The following is an 18,828-nucleotide window of genomic DNA, read 5'->3' as shown; positions in this document are numbered from 1 at the left end:
TAATGAATTCAACACCGATAGATATTGGAATTTACGACATAGAAAATTATTTTGATAGTGTAAGAATGACAAATAGGGGTGACAACAAGAGGCCTCATGGAAATGTATGAACATATAAGCTATTTACGTTGCACTACTACCCTTGATTTGTTGTCTAAAATTGAAGTGCACTTAATTCCAACATTATGCTACCAATAATTACTATTTCTTTAATTTTATTAGGTTGTTACAAAGTCAATTGAAATCATGTGTATGAGTTAATTATAATTAACTAATAGAGTTCACCATATTTGAATGGTGTCACACACCAATTTTAACTAAATAAGTAATTTAGAGATTGTCACATCATCCTTTTAATTTTTATTATCTAATAGTTATGAAACAAAAAATTTCATAGAATTATTTTTGTAGACAATTAAAATAAAATTATAATTTTAGTTTAAAAGAGATGAATGCATGATATACAAAAAGGACAATAGTCTTTTTGTGTCCACTCTTAATTGCACAAAAAAACTTATAATTAAATTTATAATCTTCCTTTAAAAAATAAATTAAAGGTGTTTAAAATGAATTAATGCACATTATATCAAGCAAGACAAGAATATCACTCACACATAACAAAATAAAACAAACATATCTAACACATCAATTTCATGATTATCGAAACTAATCAAATAAAAAATATCCATTTATGAAATAATGACATCATAAATAGTCCTCATGTAATTGTCACGTCAAAACAATTAAATAAAAATGAAGGTTATAATTATTTAGGTAGAATAGAGTGTGATAAAATTTAATTTAATTTATTTACACATAGAATAATTATTAATTTAATAATAACAATTACTAAAAAGATACATATATAATATATATGAAAATTTTGGGGTGTTACAACTGCCTTTGCAACTAATTTATTTGGTTTCATGACCTGTATCTATCCCTAGACTACAATATCATGAATTTCTCATCTTAAGAATTCGTAAAGTCCACTCTCGTTTCAAAATACGAATCATATAACGTTTTAAAGTTGATCAAGCAATAAAAAGCATTAAGCACACATATGAGAAAAATAATTCAATAAACTCATTCATATAACTATAAATCAAATTAGAAAAATAAAGGTTTCACCTTGTTACATTCATCCCTAACAAATAGGGTTTAGTTAATCATGATGGAGATATAAAAGAAAGATATTATAGAAGAATTACAAGAAAGATTCATGAATGATTATTGATAAAACTACTCCAATGATGTTAGAAACGGTCGTCTTTGAGTTTCTCTGCTAGGGCACAAGTCTCCAAACTTCCCAATAGCCAAAAAGATGCATAGAAAGTGAAAAAAAAAAGCGTTTTTATACATTCAGTCGCGTGCCACGCACCATAGGCGCAAGTTTTGCGCTTCAGACGCACAACATCTATTGTCTGACTTATACTGCATTTGTCTCCTCTTTAATGTTTGAATTTGATTCCGGTGTCTTCATGAAAGGTGTAACTATGAATCTTAGCTTTTATTTGAACTTGGTTTGACTCCAATTGGACATCTACAACCCCAAATATGGATGAAATACTCCACATATGTCATATTGATTTCCACCAAAATTAAGCGCTGCACTAAAACAAAGAAACAACATAAAACTACGAAAAACCTCTACTTAATCAAGGAAATAAGAACATAAACATTTCATTAAATCAAATAAATAAAATCAATAAAATATATCAAATAACTCCTTAAATTAACTAATGATTAAAGATAAATAAGACTAAAAACAATGAAAAATATGCATATGATGAAGAGTCATCAATTGGCCAACACATTCAACAAAACTTTAACCCACCAATGAAATGACTGCTTAAAGGTAGAGATGAAGGTTAAACAAACAGAAATAAAATGAAGCTTAAATAAAAAGAAGGTGAGAGGGAAGAGATACATGTTGTGAGCTAAACGGGTAAAGGTAGAGATGAAGGCTATGTGCGGTAGATTTTGGGGATGCTGGATATGGAGGTATCAGCCGCAATTCTCTTCTCTCGTAGTCATCTAGATTCAGGGTTATTACTTGATTTGATCAATGAAGATAATGAATTTTTGGATTTCTTTACTTTCTCTTCTTTGTTTTTTTTTTTTACAATGTTGATTTCGAAAACAAAAGGAAAAAAAAAACTTTTTCTTTCTATATTCTGATTTTTTTTTGGAAAAAAAAAATTAAACTCTTTTTTTTCTTTAATTAATTTTGTCTAATTTATAATCTAAAATGATGAATCTTTGTGTCCATGAGATACAATTAAATTCTAATTTTTTTTATTATTTTGTAACATATATCAAACAACCTCAAATAATCAACAAAAAAAAAGTGACTGATCTTTTTTATTGAGTGTACAGATGGTGAAGATAATAACTTTAATAAGATAAAAGAAGAAAAGAAGGAAGCTGAAAAAGAAGAGGTAGCAGTAGATAAACAAAGGAGTTTGTTTTTATTTCATTTTATTTTATTTTTGATATAATGTAATGAGAATACTTATATAAATATAGACTTAAAATTGAATTAAATTTATAAAAATAATTATTTTTTATATATTTTATAATAATATTTACAAAAATATTTATCAAACATATTATTACTAATTTTTTTAATTATTTAATTAATATAATAAAATTGAGATATTACAACAACTAAACCACTGAAATAATTAAAGTGAGTCTCAAAGTGATTCCTTACACCCCTCAACTCTAGCACCTCTTACGTCAATACTAAGGACAACATTAGAATTTCTCCTATAAGAAAAAGGCCATGAAATTTTGTGTTTGCATCACTCTCCTTTAACCATAACACTCTAGATTGTTGCTAGTGGATAAATAATTGGTCAAGTTTTGCCTTTTTCTTTGCTGAAACTTGAATTATTTAGAATTTTATTTAAAGAATTGGATGATTAAGATACAAAAAATCAACTTAACTTTTACTTTTGAAAATTTTGATAGAATGATTAATGACTAGTTAGAGATTAAGACTAATATCGTAAAATAAATTTGAAAATGTAATTAAATTGAGATGATAAAAGAGAGTAATTTTTGAATATGTTTGATTTATATATACAATTATTGTATAAAATATTTATATTATCAATAAATCATAATTGTTATATTGTTAGAAATATTTAAATTAATTTACTTATTAAAAAAGCTAAATTACATATGTGGTCTCTTAACTTAATTTCAGGTAACGTTTTAGTCCTTTATCTTTTTTTTCTTCCCGATTTAGTCCTTTATTCCTAACAATATGAAATAAAGTATGAAAATATGAGTTTATTTGAAGATTTACGTTACGAATTTGATGAAATTTGTATTATATTGAAGAATATAATTAATTTTATGAGTTTTGATTGAATTTTTTTTTTGAATTTTTGTATAAAAAAGGATAACATTGTTAAAATTTTAAAACATAAAATATCAAATTGTCACTTAAAATTAAAATAAAGGACTAAGTCGGGAAAAAAAAAAAGATAAAGGACTAAAACGTTACCTAAAATTAAGTTAAGGGACCACATATGTAATATAGCCTATTAAAAATAAACATTTACAGCTTCTATGAAAAATTGACAAAAATAAATAAATATTTATAGTTTTTTAATAAATAAAAAAAGAAGTATAACTTAAGGGGTGTGTTGAATTGAAATTTTAAGAAACTATTTTGATTAAAAAAATTATGAATATTTTAAAAGACTAGGTAAGAATGTATTACTTTTTAAGATTATTTTAAAAGACTTTTTACAATTAGAATTTATACTTTGAATTTTAATGGATTTGTAAGATAGATTTTTAAGATTTTTAAAAACATTTTGTTAATTTAGAAATTATGAAAAGATCCTATGGATGTTCAGCAAAAATAAAGTTACAAGAGTGAATGAAAAAAGATAGTAATTAATAAATTATAAGTTTTGGATAAAGACCAATAAAATCAATACAACATTTTAAATCTTTTAATAACAAATTAATTTTAGTTTCATTATTTCATATCCTCATAAGTAATATTTATTTACATATCTGAAGTTATACCAATTATTTATAATTTAATTTTTTTCGTTCCTACTCATTAATATTCACGAATAATTACTATTTTCTGAATATAAAAAGTATCATTAATTATCATATCTACACACTTTAAGTAAAAAAAATATATACATCTCAATATTTATTATTATATTTTTTTATCTATAGATGAGATTGTATGATTATTAAAATACATTATTTATGAATAATTCTAATATACGTAGTTAGTTATATTATATAGTAGTTAATTGTATTCTAAATTGGTTTATTTTAGGCCTTCAGTTTTGGGCTGTTAAATCTGTTGTGTTTTCTATTTAGCCTTTTCAAGCTTTGTTTTTTGCCTCTTCTGTTACAGGGCCATTATTTTTTCTGAAGTAATAAGTCCACTATTATAAATAGGCCTATCTTATATTTCACTTTATCGATTAATAAAATAATGATAGTTGACTAAAATAAATAAATAGTGATGTATATTTAATCAGTAAGTAAACTTTACCGTCCTTCCTAAAAAAGATAAGGAAACTTTATTATGTTATTATTGATATTTTCTTATATTTTTGAATTAAAAAATGAAGATTTGTCATATTTAAAATAAAAAGACATATAATTCTATGATATATAATTATCTAGATGTATTAACTATTCATATGTTAATAATTAAATTAAAAGTATGAAAAGTTTTTAAAGTTGAGAACTAGATTTTTACGGCGTTTTATTTTAATTTTATAGGTGTTAATCATTATACATTATTGTATTATATATCAAGTTATTTTAAGTATCTCACATCATTATTTTATAGTTAAAAAATCAAAGATAAATACTAAATTTATCGACTTTTAAAATAGGGAGATCAATTTCGTGAATCAGCTGACATAGACTAAAATTATAATTGAACAAATTGAGACTAACAAATAACTATGATGCACTTATAAGAGAGTGAGGAACACAATTCACTTGTCTCCTATCATAACTTAACAGGATTCGTTTCCTGTCATGGTTTCTCATCTAATCAAACACACCATTTAAGAAAAGATATAATTAAATAGTAGTCTACTTATAATATATTTCTCAATATTTTTTTGACTCCTTGGTTATGTTGTCATATTACTTCCGTTTCTGATTGATAAATTGTGAAATTTTTTTATTTAAGTAATTTGAAAAGTTTTAAAAATATATCTTAATTTCATTTCATTTGTCATTATAAATTTAAGAAGATGAAAATGATGAATAAACACAAACTACTCTTATTTACAAAATGATTTATATTTTTACACATGGTAGTCCCAAAATCACATAATTATTTTTATAATTATTTTTTCATAGAAATAAAAATAATAATTATGATGCTAAGTAAATTAGAATTTTATTTATGCCATTAATGTACATAACATTAATCCCTAAAATCTATGACAAATATTTATATTATTATATTGAATATCATGTCTCAAGTTCGAATTCAGATACGAGTTTCTTTATTATTTTATTTATAAAAAAAAATATACGTGACAACATTATACATTTCTTATTCTATAAAAAAATGCATTTTAAAAAATCTATTATATCATAATGCAAATGATCCAAATAATAATACTTTTTTGTTGAAACTAAATAATTAGATTTAGTACTATTCCTTTCATTTCTGCCAAAAGAAAAAGTACTATTCCATTCACTTTGACACCAACTCAAAGCACAAAGATAGCATCAATTAATGGTAGAATACAATTTTAGTAGCAAAAATTTTGTTGATTAAACTCCTTTTCTTTTTTCTCTACATAGCTTTTCAGTACTATATTAATATAATTTCCAATCCTGCTTTTGTTACCTTCAACTTCAAGTTTTCAAACGTTAGGTACAAGTTTCAACATCCCCCACCTTTTTCTTTCTCAATCACATTCACACCCTTCTACACTGATTTTCTACCTTACTCCTCTCACTTTAAGCTCAATTATTATTCCACAAGCTATGATATTGTTATAGATGTTTTCTCTAATCAATGTATCTTTGCATCTTCCATCTCTATAGTCACTTAAATTCATCAGAATTTCAAGACTTTGATCTCTTCTATTCACATTCAAAGGTAAATTTTGTTGCAGCAAGTCTCATATTAAGTATCACATTTGAAATATTCAGTTGTCTTATATTATTTATCACTTTTTATGTAATTTTTTTTTTAGAATATTAACAAAACATTACTTTTTTTTACTAATATACCCTTATTAATGTCTCTCAATTGACTATGCTAATTATTATTAATAGGAGTATCTGGACAAATAAAACTTATTTTATCATAAAATTTAGTAAATTGAATTATTTATTTAAGAAGCGCGCGTAAAATGTGTGAAGCATATATAACAATTGTATGGTGCAATAGCCGTGAAGAGTGAGTACTACTAGATTTAGTGAGAAATTTTTATATCTCTAAATCTAATAATCTGGTCACACGGCTGTTGAACCATACAATATTTGCAGAGGAAGTATTTGCCTTCAAGAGTTATGAAATTCTTGATGACAATATAATAAATCACTATTTAAATCTTTGATTCTTTCTCACATTCACAGGACAAGCTAGCATTTCAATGAGAACATCCAAATTTGCATGTAGAGGATTGAATTATGGTCTATGCCTTTTAATTGTTGCTGTTTGTTTACTATTATTTGCAACAGTTTCAAGATTAAACATTCCAAATGTTTCTTATGCCACAAACAATGATGTTGTTCCTAAGAAAGTTGTTGTATCAAAAGGACAGATTTACCCTCCTGTTTTTGCATATTGGATTTTTGGCACAAAAGGAGAGAACAAAAAAATGATGAGATTATTAAAAGCTATATATCACCCAAGAAATCAATACTTACTTCAACTTGATGATGCTTCCTCTGACTCTGAAAGAATGGATTTAGCTCTTTTAATTAAATCTCATATGGTTTTTGAGGAATTTGGAAATGTTAATGTTGTTGGAAAAAGTTATGGTATTAATAAGATGGGTTCTTCTTCACTTTCTGCTTCTCTTCATGCTGCTGCTTTGCTTCTTAAATTGAATGAAGATTGGGATTGGTTCATTACTTTGAGTTCTTCAGATTATCCTCTCATGACTCAAGATGGTAAGTGTCAATAATTAATGTTTATTATGTGCTATAATATTTTTTTTGTTCTAATGTTCATTTTGTATAATAATGAGTATTTTAGAAGTTAGGTTCTAAATTGATTGAGGTCAATTTTAATTTTTTTTTCAAAGTATTTTAAATTGAATTCATTGACAAATTCAATCAAGTGATTTTTTTTTAATTAGAATTTGCACTCTTCCTAGTTTGTGCATCTAGTTGAGATCAATAAAAATTTATGAGTCATAGATACAACATTGGCTACATTGCTCATGATTTTATTCATTAGACATACATAAATAATGTTTCCTAGATTGTGATCACTTTCATATACAAATGAACTTTGTGCAGATATTCTTCACGTTTTCATGTCCTTGCCAACGTATCTCAACTTTATTCATTTCACTAACAAGACACTAAGGAATGAGTAAGTTAACCTCCAATTTAAACTTTATTTCATTAGTCATAATGCATGTTACCATGTTTTTGTGAGGGAAATTTCTAAAATATATTTGGAATTTTCTAATAACTATATTAATGTAGCAAAATTAAATAATTTAATGTATCATTTGATCAAATGGTTGCAATGTTTGGTACATTAGAAGTAGAGAAGACAAAACAAAATTCATTAGAAGTAGAAAAGACAAAACAAAATTGATGTTACATGAGTCAAAATTCTATCAAAAATATTTCTGAGTCATTTCTTCTTTTCTTTAGTGTGTAAATGAAGGAACTTTATTCTATAAACTGTTATTGATCGATATATTTGATGTGAATGTGCAATTCACTTCAAGGATTCTAAATTATCTCGAAGGGTATTTGTCGGTTAACCCGTTTGCATCGAATATAAATAGATTGGTGGAGACAAATCGAACCTACAACTTAGTGTGATACACACACTTTGAAATTTATTTGTGCACCATTCATCTTCATCAATTTCATCTTCTTCTTGTTCAAGATGTACAACATACCTCTTACAAAAGATCTAACACGTTTTAATCAAATAATCATAGTAATCAAATGGTAGAACTTAACTAGTTAATAAGCTTCACCAAATGGTGAATCGTTGAAGAGAATCCGAATTTGAAATTTGACTGAAACAATCTTAAGTTAGACTTTAATTACCTCTCGCTCAAAAATTATTTTATCTTAGTCTCTTCCTCTGTTAAACGAAGGGTTATGAAAAAAAATATTAAACAATTATAGTGATAATTATAGATGTTAAAAAAAAAAGGTGAGCAAGCATTTTCAAATATTTCAATCATGTATCCATATAGGTTATAAAATTGTTGATGACATTATGCAGGCAAAGAAACATGAATCAAATAGTTGTAGACCCAAGTTTACATTATGAAAAAAGTACTCCACTTTACTTTGCAGTGGAAGCTAGAGATACCCCTGATGCTTTCAAGATATTTAGAGGTTAGTTTGCTTTCAAACTTCCTTTGTGTAGAAATAAAATTTGGTACTTTAAAATTTTAGCACTCATATACAATAATAGTAATAGTAAATTGAGATATAGGACATTTTGTGTAAAACATGTTATGCATATAAATTTATAGTTGTTAGTTAGTAATTTCAAATGTAATTTAATTAATAGGTTCACCTTGGATGATTCTCACAAGATCTTTTATGGATTATTGTGTGAATGGATGGGACAATTTACCAAGAAGACTTCTAATGTTCTTTAGCAATGTAGCATATCCTATGGAATCTTATTTCCACACAGTCCTATGTAACTCTCAAGAGTTCAAGAACACTATAGTAGACAATAATCTAATTTATAGTCTTTTTGACAATGATCCATCAGAATCACAATTACTTGATATGTCACACTATGATACAATGATGGAAATCGGTGCCGCATTTGCGCGTCCGTTCGGCGAAAATGATCTTGTTCTTGAGAAAATTGATGATTTGGTTCTTAATAGAAGTTTAAATGGTTTTGTTCAAGGAGAGTGGTGTTCAAGTTCAAATTTAGAGATAAATGAAACTACTAAGGTTTCAAAAATTGAGGAAGATATGTGTTTGATATATGGTAACATTGATGTTGTAAAGCCAACAATTTTTGGCATTAAACTTAGAACTCAATTAGATGAAATTGTTAATAGTGGGAGATATAGAACTAGCCAATGTCAATTTCAATTGGTGTGACAAAAAAGTGTAATATAATGTTGCTAGAATCACTTTGAAATGAAGGTGAATTCATTTTTAATCCATGTTAATTAAATGGGCTATTTAGGATTGGAATTGAAGATAAATTCAACATTGTGTATCTTGGATCAAAAGTAAGTGTTTCCATTACACATATTTCATTGAAAAATAATTTTGCTTCTTTGGAATTTTTTTTCATAGATTACTCAAAGATTACGGATAAGTTGGGGTCATTTGTAATTTAGACTAAAGATCACATTAATTTAAATTAAATCTACTATAAATAAACAGGTGATAAAAAAAATTGCACACAAATGTAAGATCCTGAAATGTGAGATATAATATTCAACCTACATACTTGTTTAATGATTATGTTTTAATTATTATGTGTAACTTTATTCGACCTACACACTTCTAAGCCATGAATTAAGTGAATAACTAAAGAGATCAAATTATGGTTAAGAATGAGCCATGACAACTAAACCAATGTGATGATTTGAAAATTCAAAATAAATGAAACATGTGGTTTAAACATAACCGAATTGGTACAACGAGAATCTCTCACTCAATACGCAAAAACACACCTCACTCACTCAAACATCCACAACAATGAAGTGGTTTTTTTGCTATTCATGGATCCTTATCAAACATCCCTTTTTTAATTATTATTGTTATTACTATTTTATTATTATTATTATTATTATTATTATTATTATTATTATTATTATTATTATTCTTAGCCTTATTTGTTTAAATTTTTTTAAAAATAATTTTGATTTTATATTAAAAAAATGATTTTTATAAAAAATAAATTAAAAATATTAAATAGTTGTTTTAAACTCATTTATTATTGATTAAAAAAATAATTTTAATATTCAATGTCTTATATATTTATTTTTGAAGATTTTCAATAATACAAGTAAAGTGACTTACCACCACATAGCACCAACCAATTTTGTGTGGTAGTTCAATGTCTTTGATTGAGTCTTTCATTTATTATTACGCCTTAGAAATTTTAGGATTTAAATTTAATAGTCACTAGATTGAGACAACAATTTAAACGTATGAATTTGAAATTTGAATTTTTCGATTTTAATATAATAATCATTAATGTGTTTTGACTGTATAAAATTTAAACGTATGAGATTGAAATTTGAATCTTTCAATTTTAATATAACAGTCACCGATGTGTTGATTATGTGTGTCTATTGTTGTAAATGTATAGATTGTTCATGCTAGATCAAAAAGTTGTGGGGTTCTAAGTTGGGACTAAACCAATTGGAGGAAGATAGGTGACTTGTGGTTATAAAATTTATGTTCAATTGTTCGTAGTTAATATCCTACTGACTAGTAATTAATAGAACATCAATTATGGTTGGTGCATGTTCAAATTTAAGCAATATTAATGTACTCCATCTCAAAAATATATGAGCAAAAATGATATATATTTAATTAAAATTTTAGTTTAAATACGTTAATTTTTCAATTATCAATTTTATTTATGTTTTATTTTAGAGGAATATGTCACAAAACAAAGACAAAATTTGTTAGCATAATTCACATATATATAAAAGAAAAAAAAGCATAACTCCGAAATTAGTTTTTACATAAGAATTATTAGCACCAATCAATGTCTTCTTTTAATTCCATAAAATTTCAGTACTAACTAGCAAGAGATGACATTCGGACTTTTGGAAAATTAAATAAACAAAACAATAAAAAAAGAAAGGTTAAATTACATATGTGGTCTCTTAACTTAATTTCAGGTAACGTTTTAGTCCTTTATTTTTTTTTTCCGAATTGGTCATTTATTTTAATTTTAAGTGACAATTTGATATTTTATGTTTTAAAATTTCAACAATGTTATCCTTTTTATACAAAAATTCAAAAAAACATCAAAATTTTCAACTAAAACCCATAAAATTAATAATCATCTTCCATATAAAACAAATTTTATCAAATCCATAACTCAAATATTCAAATACACTCATATTTTCATCTCAAAAACATCAAATAAAGAATAAAAATATGAGTTTATTTCAAGATTTAAGTTATGAATTTGATTAAATTTGTATTTTATTGAATATGATAATGAATTTTATAGGTTTTGTTTGAAAATTTTGATGATTTTTTTGAATTTTTGTAAAAAAAAAAGGACAACATTGTTGACATTTTAAAACATAAAATATCAAATTGTCACTTACAAATTAAAATAAAATACCAACTCGGGAAAAAAAATATATAAAGGACTAACACGTTACCTGAAATTAAGTTAAGGGATCGCGGATGTAATTTAGTAAAAAAGAAAATAACATAGAAATTTTAAATACGAAGAAAAATCACAACTGTCTAACGAGAATAATAAAATAACACTATGTGAAAATTGTTTAAACACATAAGTTTATCTCAAATTCGTCGTGATCCTAATACACTCATAATCTCCAAAGGAAGTATTTAAAGTACATCTCAAAAACATTATAATACAAAAGTATAAAAGAAAAGAAATAATTTGATACAAACTTAAATTATTTCTAATTTGTGCAATTGACAATGAAGAATCAGAGCCATATATATAATATTAAGGCTAAATTACATATGTGTTCCCTTAATTTAATTTCAGGTAACGTTTTAGTCTTTTATCTTTTTTTTCTTCCTGAATTGGTCCTTTATTTTAATTTTAAGTGACAATTTGATATTTTATGTTTTAAAATTTCAACAATGTTATCCTTTTTTATGCAAAAGTTCAAAAAAATCATCAAAATTTTCAACTAAAACCCATAAAATTAATAATCATCTTCCATATAAAGCAAATTTTATCAAATCCATAACTCAAATATTCAAATACACTCATATTTTCATCTAAAAAACATCAAATAAAGAATGAAATATGAGTTTATTTCAAGATTTAAGTTATGAATTTGATTAAATTTGTATTTTATTGAAGATTATAATGAATTTTATGGGTTTTGTTTGAAAAATTTGATGATTTTTTTGAATTTTTGTAAAAAAAAGACAACATTGTTGACAATTAAAAACATAAAATATCAAATTGTCACTTAAAATTAAAATAAAAGACCAAATCGAGAAAAAAAAATATAAAGGACTAAAACGTTACCTGATATTAAGTTAAGAGACCGCAAATGTAATTTAGCATAATATTAAACCCCCTCTTCCTTTATAATTTCAAATAATGTGGGACTTTTTCAAATCATTAATTTCAACCGAAATTAGCACAGCCATCAACTACATAATTGTATGATCAATCGCAACAATTAATTTTATTTAAAATATGCATGAAAAACAAAAGGCGAATACTAACGTATGCTTCACTTGCACATTTTAAAATATCAAATATAGAAATTTTATTTTAGAACTTAAATATTCAACTCTTTAAAAAATTTAAAATGATATTTTTCAATTGAAAAATTATACATTAAAATCTTTAACAAGTGTCTTAAAAGACACGTCTTTAAACAAAAATAAGCTAGCTAGACCATATAATGATTAATAGCATATATATTAGATTAGATACAACATCATGGACTCCCTAATTTTCTAGTAAAAATATCCCTTTGTTAAATTGATGGACATATATTAAAAAAAGTAATTCTTCGATGGATAATAAATGACCTACCGTGAACTAAATTCTAATAAAAATTGACAATATTTTTTAAAAATAATTTGTAATCTCTTCATCTTAATAAATAAAATTAATCATAAAAAAAAATAACCTACTATCATATACTCCTAAAAAACATCTATAATCATTAAAATTTTAAATATTTTTTAAAAGTTATTCTTAGTGAACCATTGATCTAACATTAATCACATGTAAAAAAAAAATGCCCACGTTTCTCAACTTTAACCAAACATTCAAGTTGTGATTGATAACCACATATAATTGTCGGTCAACTAAACAGTGTTTGAAACATGTGAAATAAAAACAGAGTCACGTCCTTGCTGATTTAGTTATGAATTACTGTGTTGGGAATTGGTATCTAACAATTTGTACTAACCTATTCCAAGTTTATTGTTTTTGTTGAAAAATAGTTTAAGTGAGTTCAGCCCAAAATCATGTCAACTACATGAAAAAGCTAACAAAATTATTATATAGGCAATGAGATTCATAAATTTGTGACATAAACTGACGATACTTTGCATTAACTAATTTAAATATATCTACTAACTAGCATAACATGGAATTATTTGGAAAAGTTTATGAAAAAAAAAATAATAATATATCTATAAGAAAATAGACTATGCACCATTAAGGTAAATTAATTTTTCATTGACAATTAATTAAAGTCATTATTTTTATAATCGTTTGAGACAATAATCGTATTAAGAATAGTTATAATTGACTATCGACATACAATAGTTTTATATAAATAATTTATATTCATTAGTCTCAAACTATTTTTAGCAATTTTTAAAAAATTTACAATAATAGTTCATAAAAACAACTTACAAATTACAAATTATATGAAAATGTGTTTAACTATATTTTATTTTAAAAACAAAAACCAAACTAATTTTGTTTGCTAACTTATTTAGCTATTTATCCAAATAGGATATAGATCCTAACAACTAAACTCGTATTATTTGCTAACTTATTCCTAGATTTGAAAAAAAAATGAAATGAAATACATATATTAGTCTAACCAAAGTATATATTTTTATTATCCTTCACAATTCATAATATAATTAATAAACTAACTAGAGTATTGGTTAGGAAGGGTTTAATTTCTTAGGACTCATCCCATCCTTCTTGCAATTCAAAATGGTGTGTAAGGACACGTGCGAGCTTCGCATGTGCGGCCAAAATCAGCTTAGCTGGTACCTTTGATATTTTCTCTAACCTAATCAGATTTCGAGACGTGGCAAAACTAACGTCCCCACAAAATCTCAAACCAAACCAAAACGACGTCGCAGCAACCACCTCCAACGGTAGTAACTTCCACTTTCTCAGACACACATTCAAAGCCTCCACCACCACGCGATTACCGTTCACCGGTAAATCTAACTCTAACTCTCTCCTCCATTTTACAAAAATCTCCTCCGCCACCGATCCAACACTTTTACTTCCGATCTTCATTTTCTTCGCCGGAGATGTTTCATCGGTAACGGAACTCAAACTTCTCTTAATCCTCCTAGATTTCATCTTCTTTGGTGCTGTAGTGCAAGATTCAGAAGGAGAAGAAGAAAGTTGAGAATCGGTGTCATCGGCAGGGTTTTCCGGTAAACATGATTGGCAGGTTGACGGGAGACGACGGAGTTCGGTGCCGGAGATGTGAATTCCGGTGAAACCGTTGCATTTGGAGCAGATGAGTTGGCGGTGGTGGCGAGCGACGAGGAGGTTAGCGGCGTGAACGGCGTCGTCGCAGTTCCGGCAAAGAAAAGCTGAATCGGAGGGACAATAGAGAGAAGCTTGTTGATTGCAAAGTTCGCAAGTTTTGCATTTTATCTCCATATAAACGATTTAAAAATAAAATAAAGTGAAAATGGAATAAAAGATTCTATGGTTTTGTTTTAGTATAAGGTTTAGAAATTGATTAATGTGTGAGAGTAAAGTTTTGAGAAATTTGTTATAAGAGAATAGGGTGTTGTGTTCTCTTGAGAATATTGGATGGTACATGTGTTTATATAAATTTGTAAGTATATAATATATATAAGTTTAATAATTCACTAGTATGTAACCATAGCTTGATTTTAAATACCATAAATAAATTAATTACTTGATCTTCTTTGGTTTAAATATGTGGCTCTGATTTCGTTGGTTTAAATGTGTGGCTGTGATATGTGGTTGGTGCTTGGTAAATGCGGTGCAAAATTAAACACCATAAATAAATAAAGTACTATTGTGTAGTACACGCAACGACTTGGTTTTCTGATAAAATATTTGATTCTAACAACAAAACCAATATCTAGAGTATGAGTTTAATCAATCCATGGTTGTGTTACACGTGGTTCCATTAAAATTCTCTGTCGTCACTACTCACTTCAACCATCTATATATATGAGGAATTATTTGATATTTGATACTTCAACCATCTATATATATATATGAGGAATTATTTGATATTTTTGTTTGGAGGAAAAGATGAAATGTTAGTGTTAATGAAAATGTAATTTTAAAAATAGTTTTTTGATATTTTTATTATTTTTAGAATTGTTCATCTCTTAAAAAATCTCTTATCTTCTTAATTACAGACACAAATTTAAAAAATAAAAAATATTTTCATAAAGTATATTGTGTCTTTTTTTTTTTTTTTTGTATAAAGGAAATTTGGAATGAGGAAACAATATTTTAGTCCAAAGTAGCCTTAATACTATGATTGGAAGCGAAAAAGCCCACACAATATTTAGTCTCTCCAAAACAATGAAGAAAAGGGGAGATAGAACTTCCATAGTGAGTTATTTTTTTTTTCCTTTCACTCAACTATTCTTATGATGATCTTTTTTTTTTACTATTTAATTCAACTAAAATAATAACTACATTACATGATTATTGAAACACAAATAATCATTTTAATCAATTAACTCTTGAATAAAATGACTGAATTGCTTGAAGGACTAAAACACTCATCTTGATATATTTATAATAAAAAACATACAATTAAGATCCCTAAATTATAGAGATAAGAATAAAAGCTAGTATCATAAAGATGTATCCAAAATATAATCATAATAGGAATAAAGAAAACTAAATCAAGGCAATATCTGAACCCTCTCCCTAAAAATGGTGCATATATGTCATATACATTAATCTAGGTACATATATAAGATATTCATAAACCTCTGAGAGACTTGGTGAAAATATCAACCAATTGATCATTAGAGTTCATAAAAGATGTAACAATCTGCATCTTAAAGGATATTCTCACAAATAAAGTGACAATCAGTCTCTATGTACTCTGTTCACTCATGGTAGACTGGATTAGATGCAATATGTAAAGTTGTATGGTTATCACAAATTAGACTTATTGACTTGGTCTTGCAAAACTTTAACTCATCAAGAAGTTGTTTCAACCAAATAAGTTCACATGTGGTGAGAGCCATGTAAGACATATGCCTCCTTGATCATAATTTTGATATAATTTCCAAACATACAATGTATATGCATTATTTGATTGATCTAATGATTTGAATTGAGAAACGTTTCAGGCAAATAAACAAATACTACACACTTGGACAAAACTTGGAACCCAAGCAATCAAGCAAAAATGGATGAGGTCCTACAAGGCTTGAAGACTGATGTACAAGAGTGTCTAGTGTTAATAGGGTCAATTAGGTAGACTTAATCATAATGAGTTCTCATATAGTATTTGCCAATGAAATTATAAAATAAGTTTTAATCAATCAAGTAATAAATCAATTGATCAATCAATTGAGCAATCGATTGTCAGACTCACATAATAAAGGTTTCACTAAGTTAATCGATTGGGAAATCGATTACTTAAAGGTTTTACCAAAACCTGCGTTCTGTGTTTAAACAAATCAATTGGACAATCGATTTGCACATCAATTGAGTAATCGATTTTGTGATTCACAGAACCAAGCTCATACTAAGTCAATCGATTGGCAAAACGGTTATGAAAATACTTTTCATAATACACGTGTTCTGTGATCAACGAAATCGATTGGACAATCAATTGAAATAAGTTTCTTAAGCTGCAAGTTATGCACTAAATCGATTAGATAATCGATTGATAGATGTTTCTTAAGTTGCAAGCTTTGCATCAATCGATTAGGTAATCGATTGAAAGAATGAACTGGTTAATCATTTATCAGGAACATATTGCGTAATCGATTGGCATATCGATTTTAACTAAATAGCTAAGCTACTGTAACCAGCCAAATCGATTGGCGTAAGACATCTTAGTCACTGTGACCAGTCAAATTGATTGGCAAATCGATTGGAGTAAAATGTCTAAGTTACAGGGAGTATTTAGCCCATTGCCAAATCGATTATGTTAATATATGAATCGAATGCGTAATCGATTGTTTTGATCTCGTTGTTTGAACAAAACAAGTATAATCGATTAGTCAATCGATTCTAATACAATCTGAGTATCAGTCTTTGATAAGTGCATTAAAAGAATCGATTAGGAAATCGATTTGTTCCTATATTTTCAAGATTCAAGAAAAACAAGACACGCGATAATCAATTAGGTAATCGATTAAGCTGGTATTAAACTTAAATAAAATCGATTACGAAATCGATTTATATAATGTTTTTCTGAAAATATATAAATTGAATCAATCACAATTTTTAAAATAATATTCATACCACTTTTTCATAAACACTGAAGACTGAAAAACACCTTGAGAGAAAAATTATTACAACACACAAATACTCATTGGCTAATACTTTTGTGTGAGATCTTACATTGTGATTGAGTCAATTTTCTTAGTATTCTTTAATTCTTTGTGAAAGAACAATTTCTGTAATTGAAGTTTTGGAAATCCAGTAGTGTACACTGGTGGTTATCTTTTAGGATACTTGTGGTCATCTAAAAGAAACCTCAGCTTGATCTCGCTAGAGTTTGACGAGTAACTCTTAGGGATAGGTTGGTATTGTGATAGAAGTGGTTGTGAGTTGGATGGATAGGCTATGACGCTGGAAAGTCTGTAAAAATATTCCTCAAATCATTCTAGTGAAAGGCTGAAATCTGTTGTAGATTTCAGGACTGGATGTAGGTTATCAAAGTGATAGCTGAACCAGTATAAAAATCCCTGGTGCACTATTTCCTCTCTCTCTTTACTTTTTATATTGATCTTGCATGTGATTGTGAAATTCCACTGTAAATAAACTGTTAGAATCCTTTGTTGTTAAAATAGGAATTAATATTAAACAAGTTGGTTTTGATATTAATTCATCACTTGGGAAAGAATTAGATAATCTTGTTGATAATATTGTATAAAATTTCCTAAGGATAGAAGCCATATAACCAACAATTGGCATCAAGAGCCTGATCTTTTAGACTAGTTCTCAAAAAGAAAATGACTTCTATTGAATTTCTGGGTGAAGAGGCATCTTTAACCAGACTCCCTGTCTTTAATGGGTCAACATACATGTACTGGAAAGAGAGGATGCTCATCTTTCTAGAGGCATGTGGATTTGACATCTTAGAGGCAGTGGAAAATGGTCCCTATCTGCCTAAACTTGCAGGCACTGAGGGATCATCCATCATCATCAAGCCAAGAGCTGATTGGTCTGATGATGACAAAAAGAAAGTTGGCTATAATGCAAAGGCCAAGAATATAATAATCTCTGCCTTGAGTGCTGATGAATTTTTCAGGGTGTCAAACTGCAAAGGAAATGTGGGACACACTTCAGGAAACTCATGAAGGCACAACAAATGTCAAAAGAGCCAGAACAAACACTCTAATGCATGAGTATGAACTTTTCAACATGAAGAAGGATGAGTCAATCAATGACTTGCAGACAAGGTTCACTCACATCATCAACAATCTACATGCTCTAGGAAAAATTATGGACAATGAGCAACAAATAGGAAAAGTAATGAG

At 27.0% G+C, this 18,828-nt stretch overlaps 2 protein-coding genes across 4 annotated transcripts; one reads left to right on the top strand and one right to left on the bottom strand.

The window, feature by feature from the left end:
* The first annotated feature begins 5,904 nt into the window (after positions 1 to 5,904).
* LOC101495264 (beta-glucuronosyltransferase GlcAT14A-like) lies at positions 5,905 to 9,358 on the top strand. Of its 3 annotated transcripts, none has more exons than XM_012717641.3 (5): positions 5,905 to 6,121; positions 6,604 to 7,143; positions 7,495 to 7,570; positions 8,450 to 8,565; positions 8,954 to 9,358. In XM_012717641.3, exons 2-5 carry the CDS (start codon positions 6,621 to 6,623, stop codon positions 9,295 to 9,297), a joined length of 1,059 nt encoding a protein of 352 aa, XP_012573095.1. In that variant the 5' UTR covers positions 5,905 to 6,121; positions 6,604 to 6,620; the 3' UTR covers positions 9,298 to 9,358. The 3 variants fall into 3 exon arrangements, with proteins under 3 accessions (XP_012573095.1, XP_004507022.1, XP_012573096.1); XM_004506965.4 differs by having other exon boundaries at positions 5,909 to 6,121; positions 8,744 to 9,358; XM_012717642.3 differs by having other exon boundaries at positions 5,912 to 6,121; positions 6,709 to 7,143; positions 8,744 to 9,358.
* Positions 9,359 to 13,872: 4,514 nt separating this feature from the next.
* On the bottom strand, positions 13,873 to 14,962 carry LOC101494931 (B-box zinc finger protein 32). Its single transcript, XM_004506964.4, has one exon. The coding sequence runs from the start codon at positions 14,765 to 14,767 to the stop codon at positions 14,045 to 14,047; it is 723 nt and encodes a 240-aa protein (XP_004507021.1). The 5' UTR covers positions 14,768 to 14,962; the 3' UTR covers positions 13,873 to 14,044.
* Between the last annotated feature and the right edge of the window lie 3,866 nt (positions 14,963 to 18,828).

The sequence above is a fragment of the Cicer arietinum genome, chromosome 6, assembly GCF_000331145.2.
Source record: "Cicer arietinum cultivar CDC Frontier isolate Library 1 chromosome 6, Cicar.CDCFrontier_v2.0, whole genome shotgun sequence".
Classification (NCBI taxonomy): Eukaryota; Viridiplantae; Streptophyta; class Magnoliopsida; order Fabales; family Fabaceae; genus Cicer; species Cicer arietinum.
This window is presented reverse-complemented; position numbering and strand designations above follow the sequence as displayed.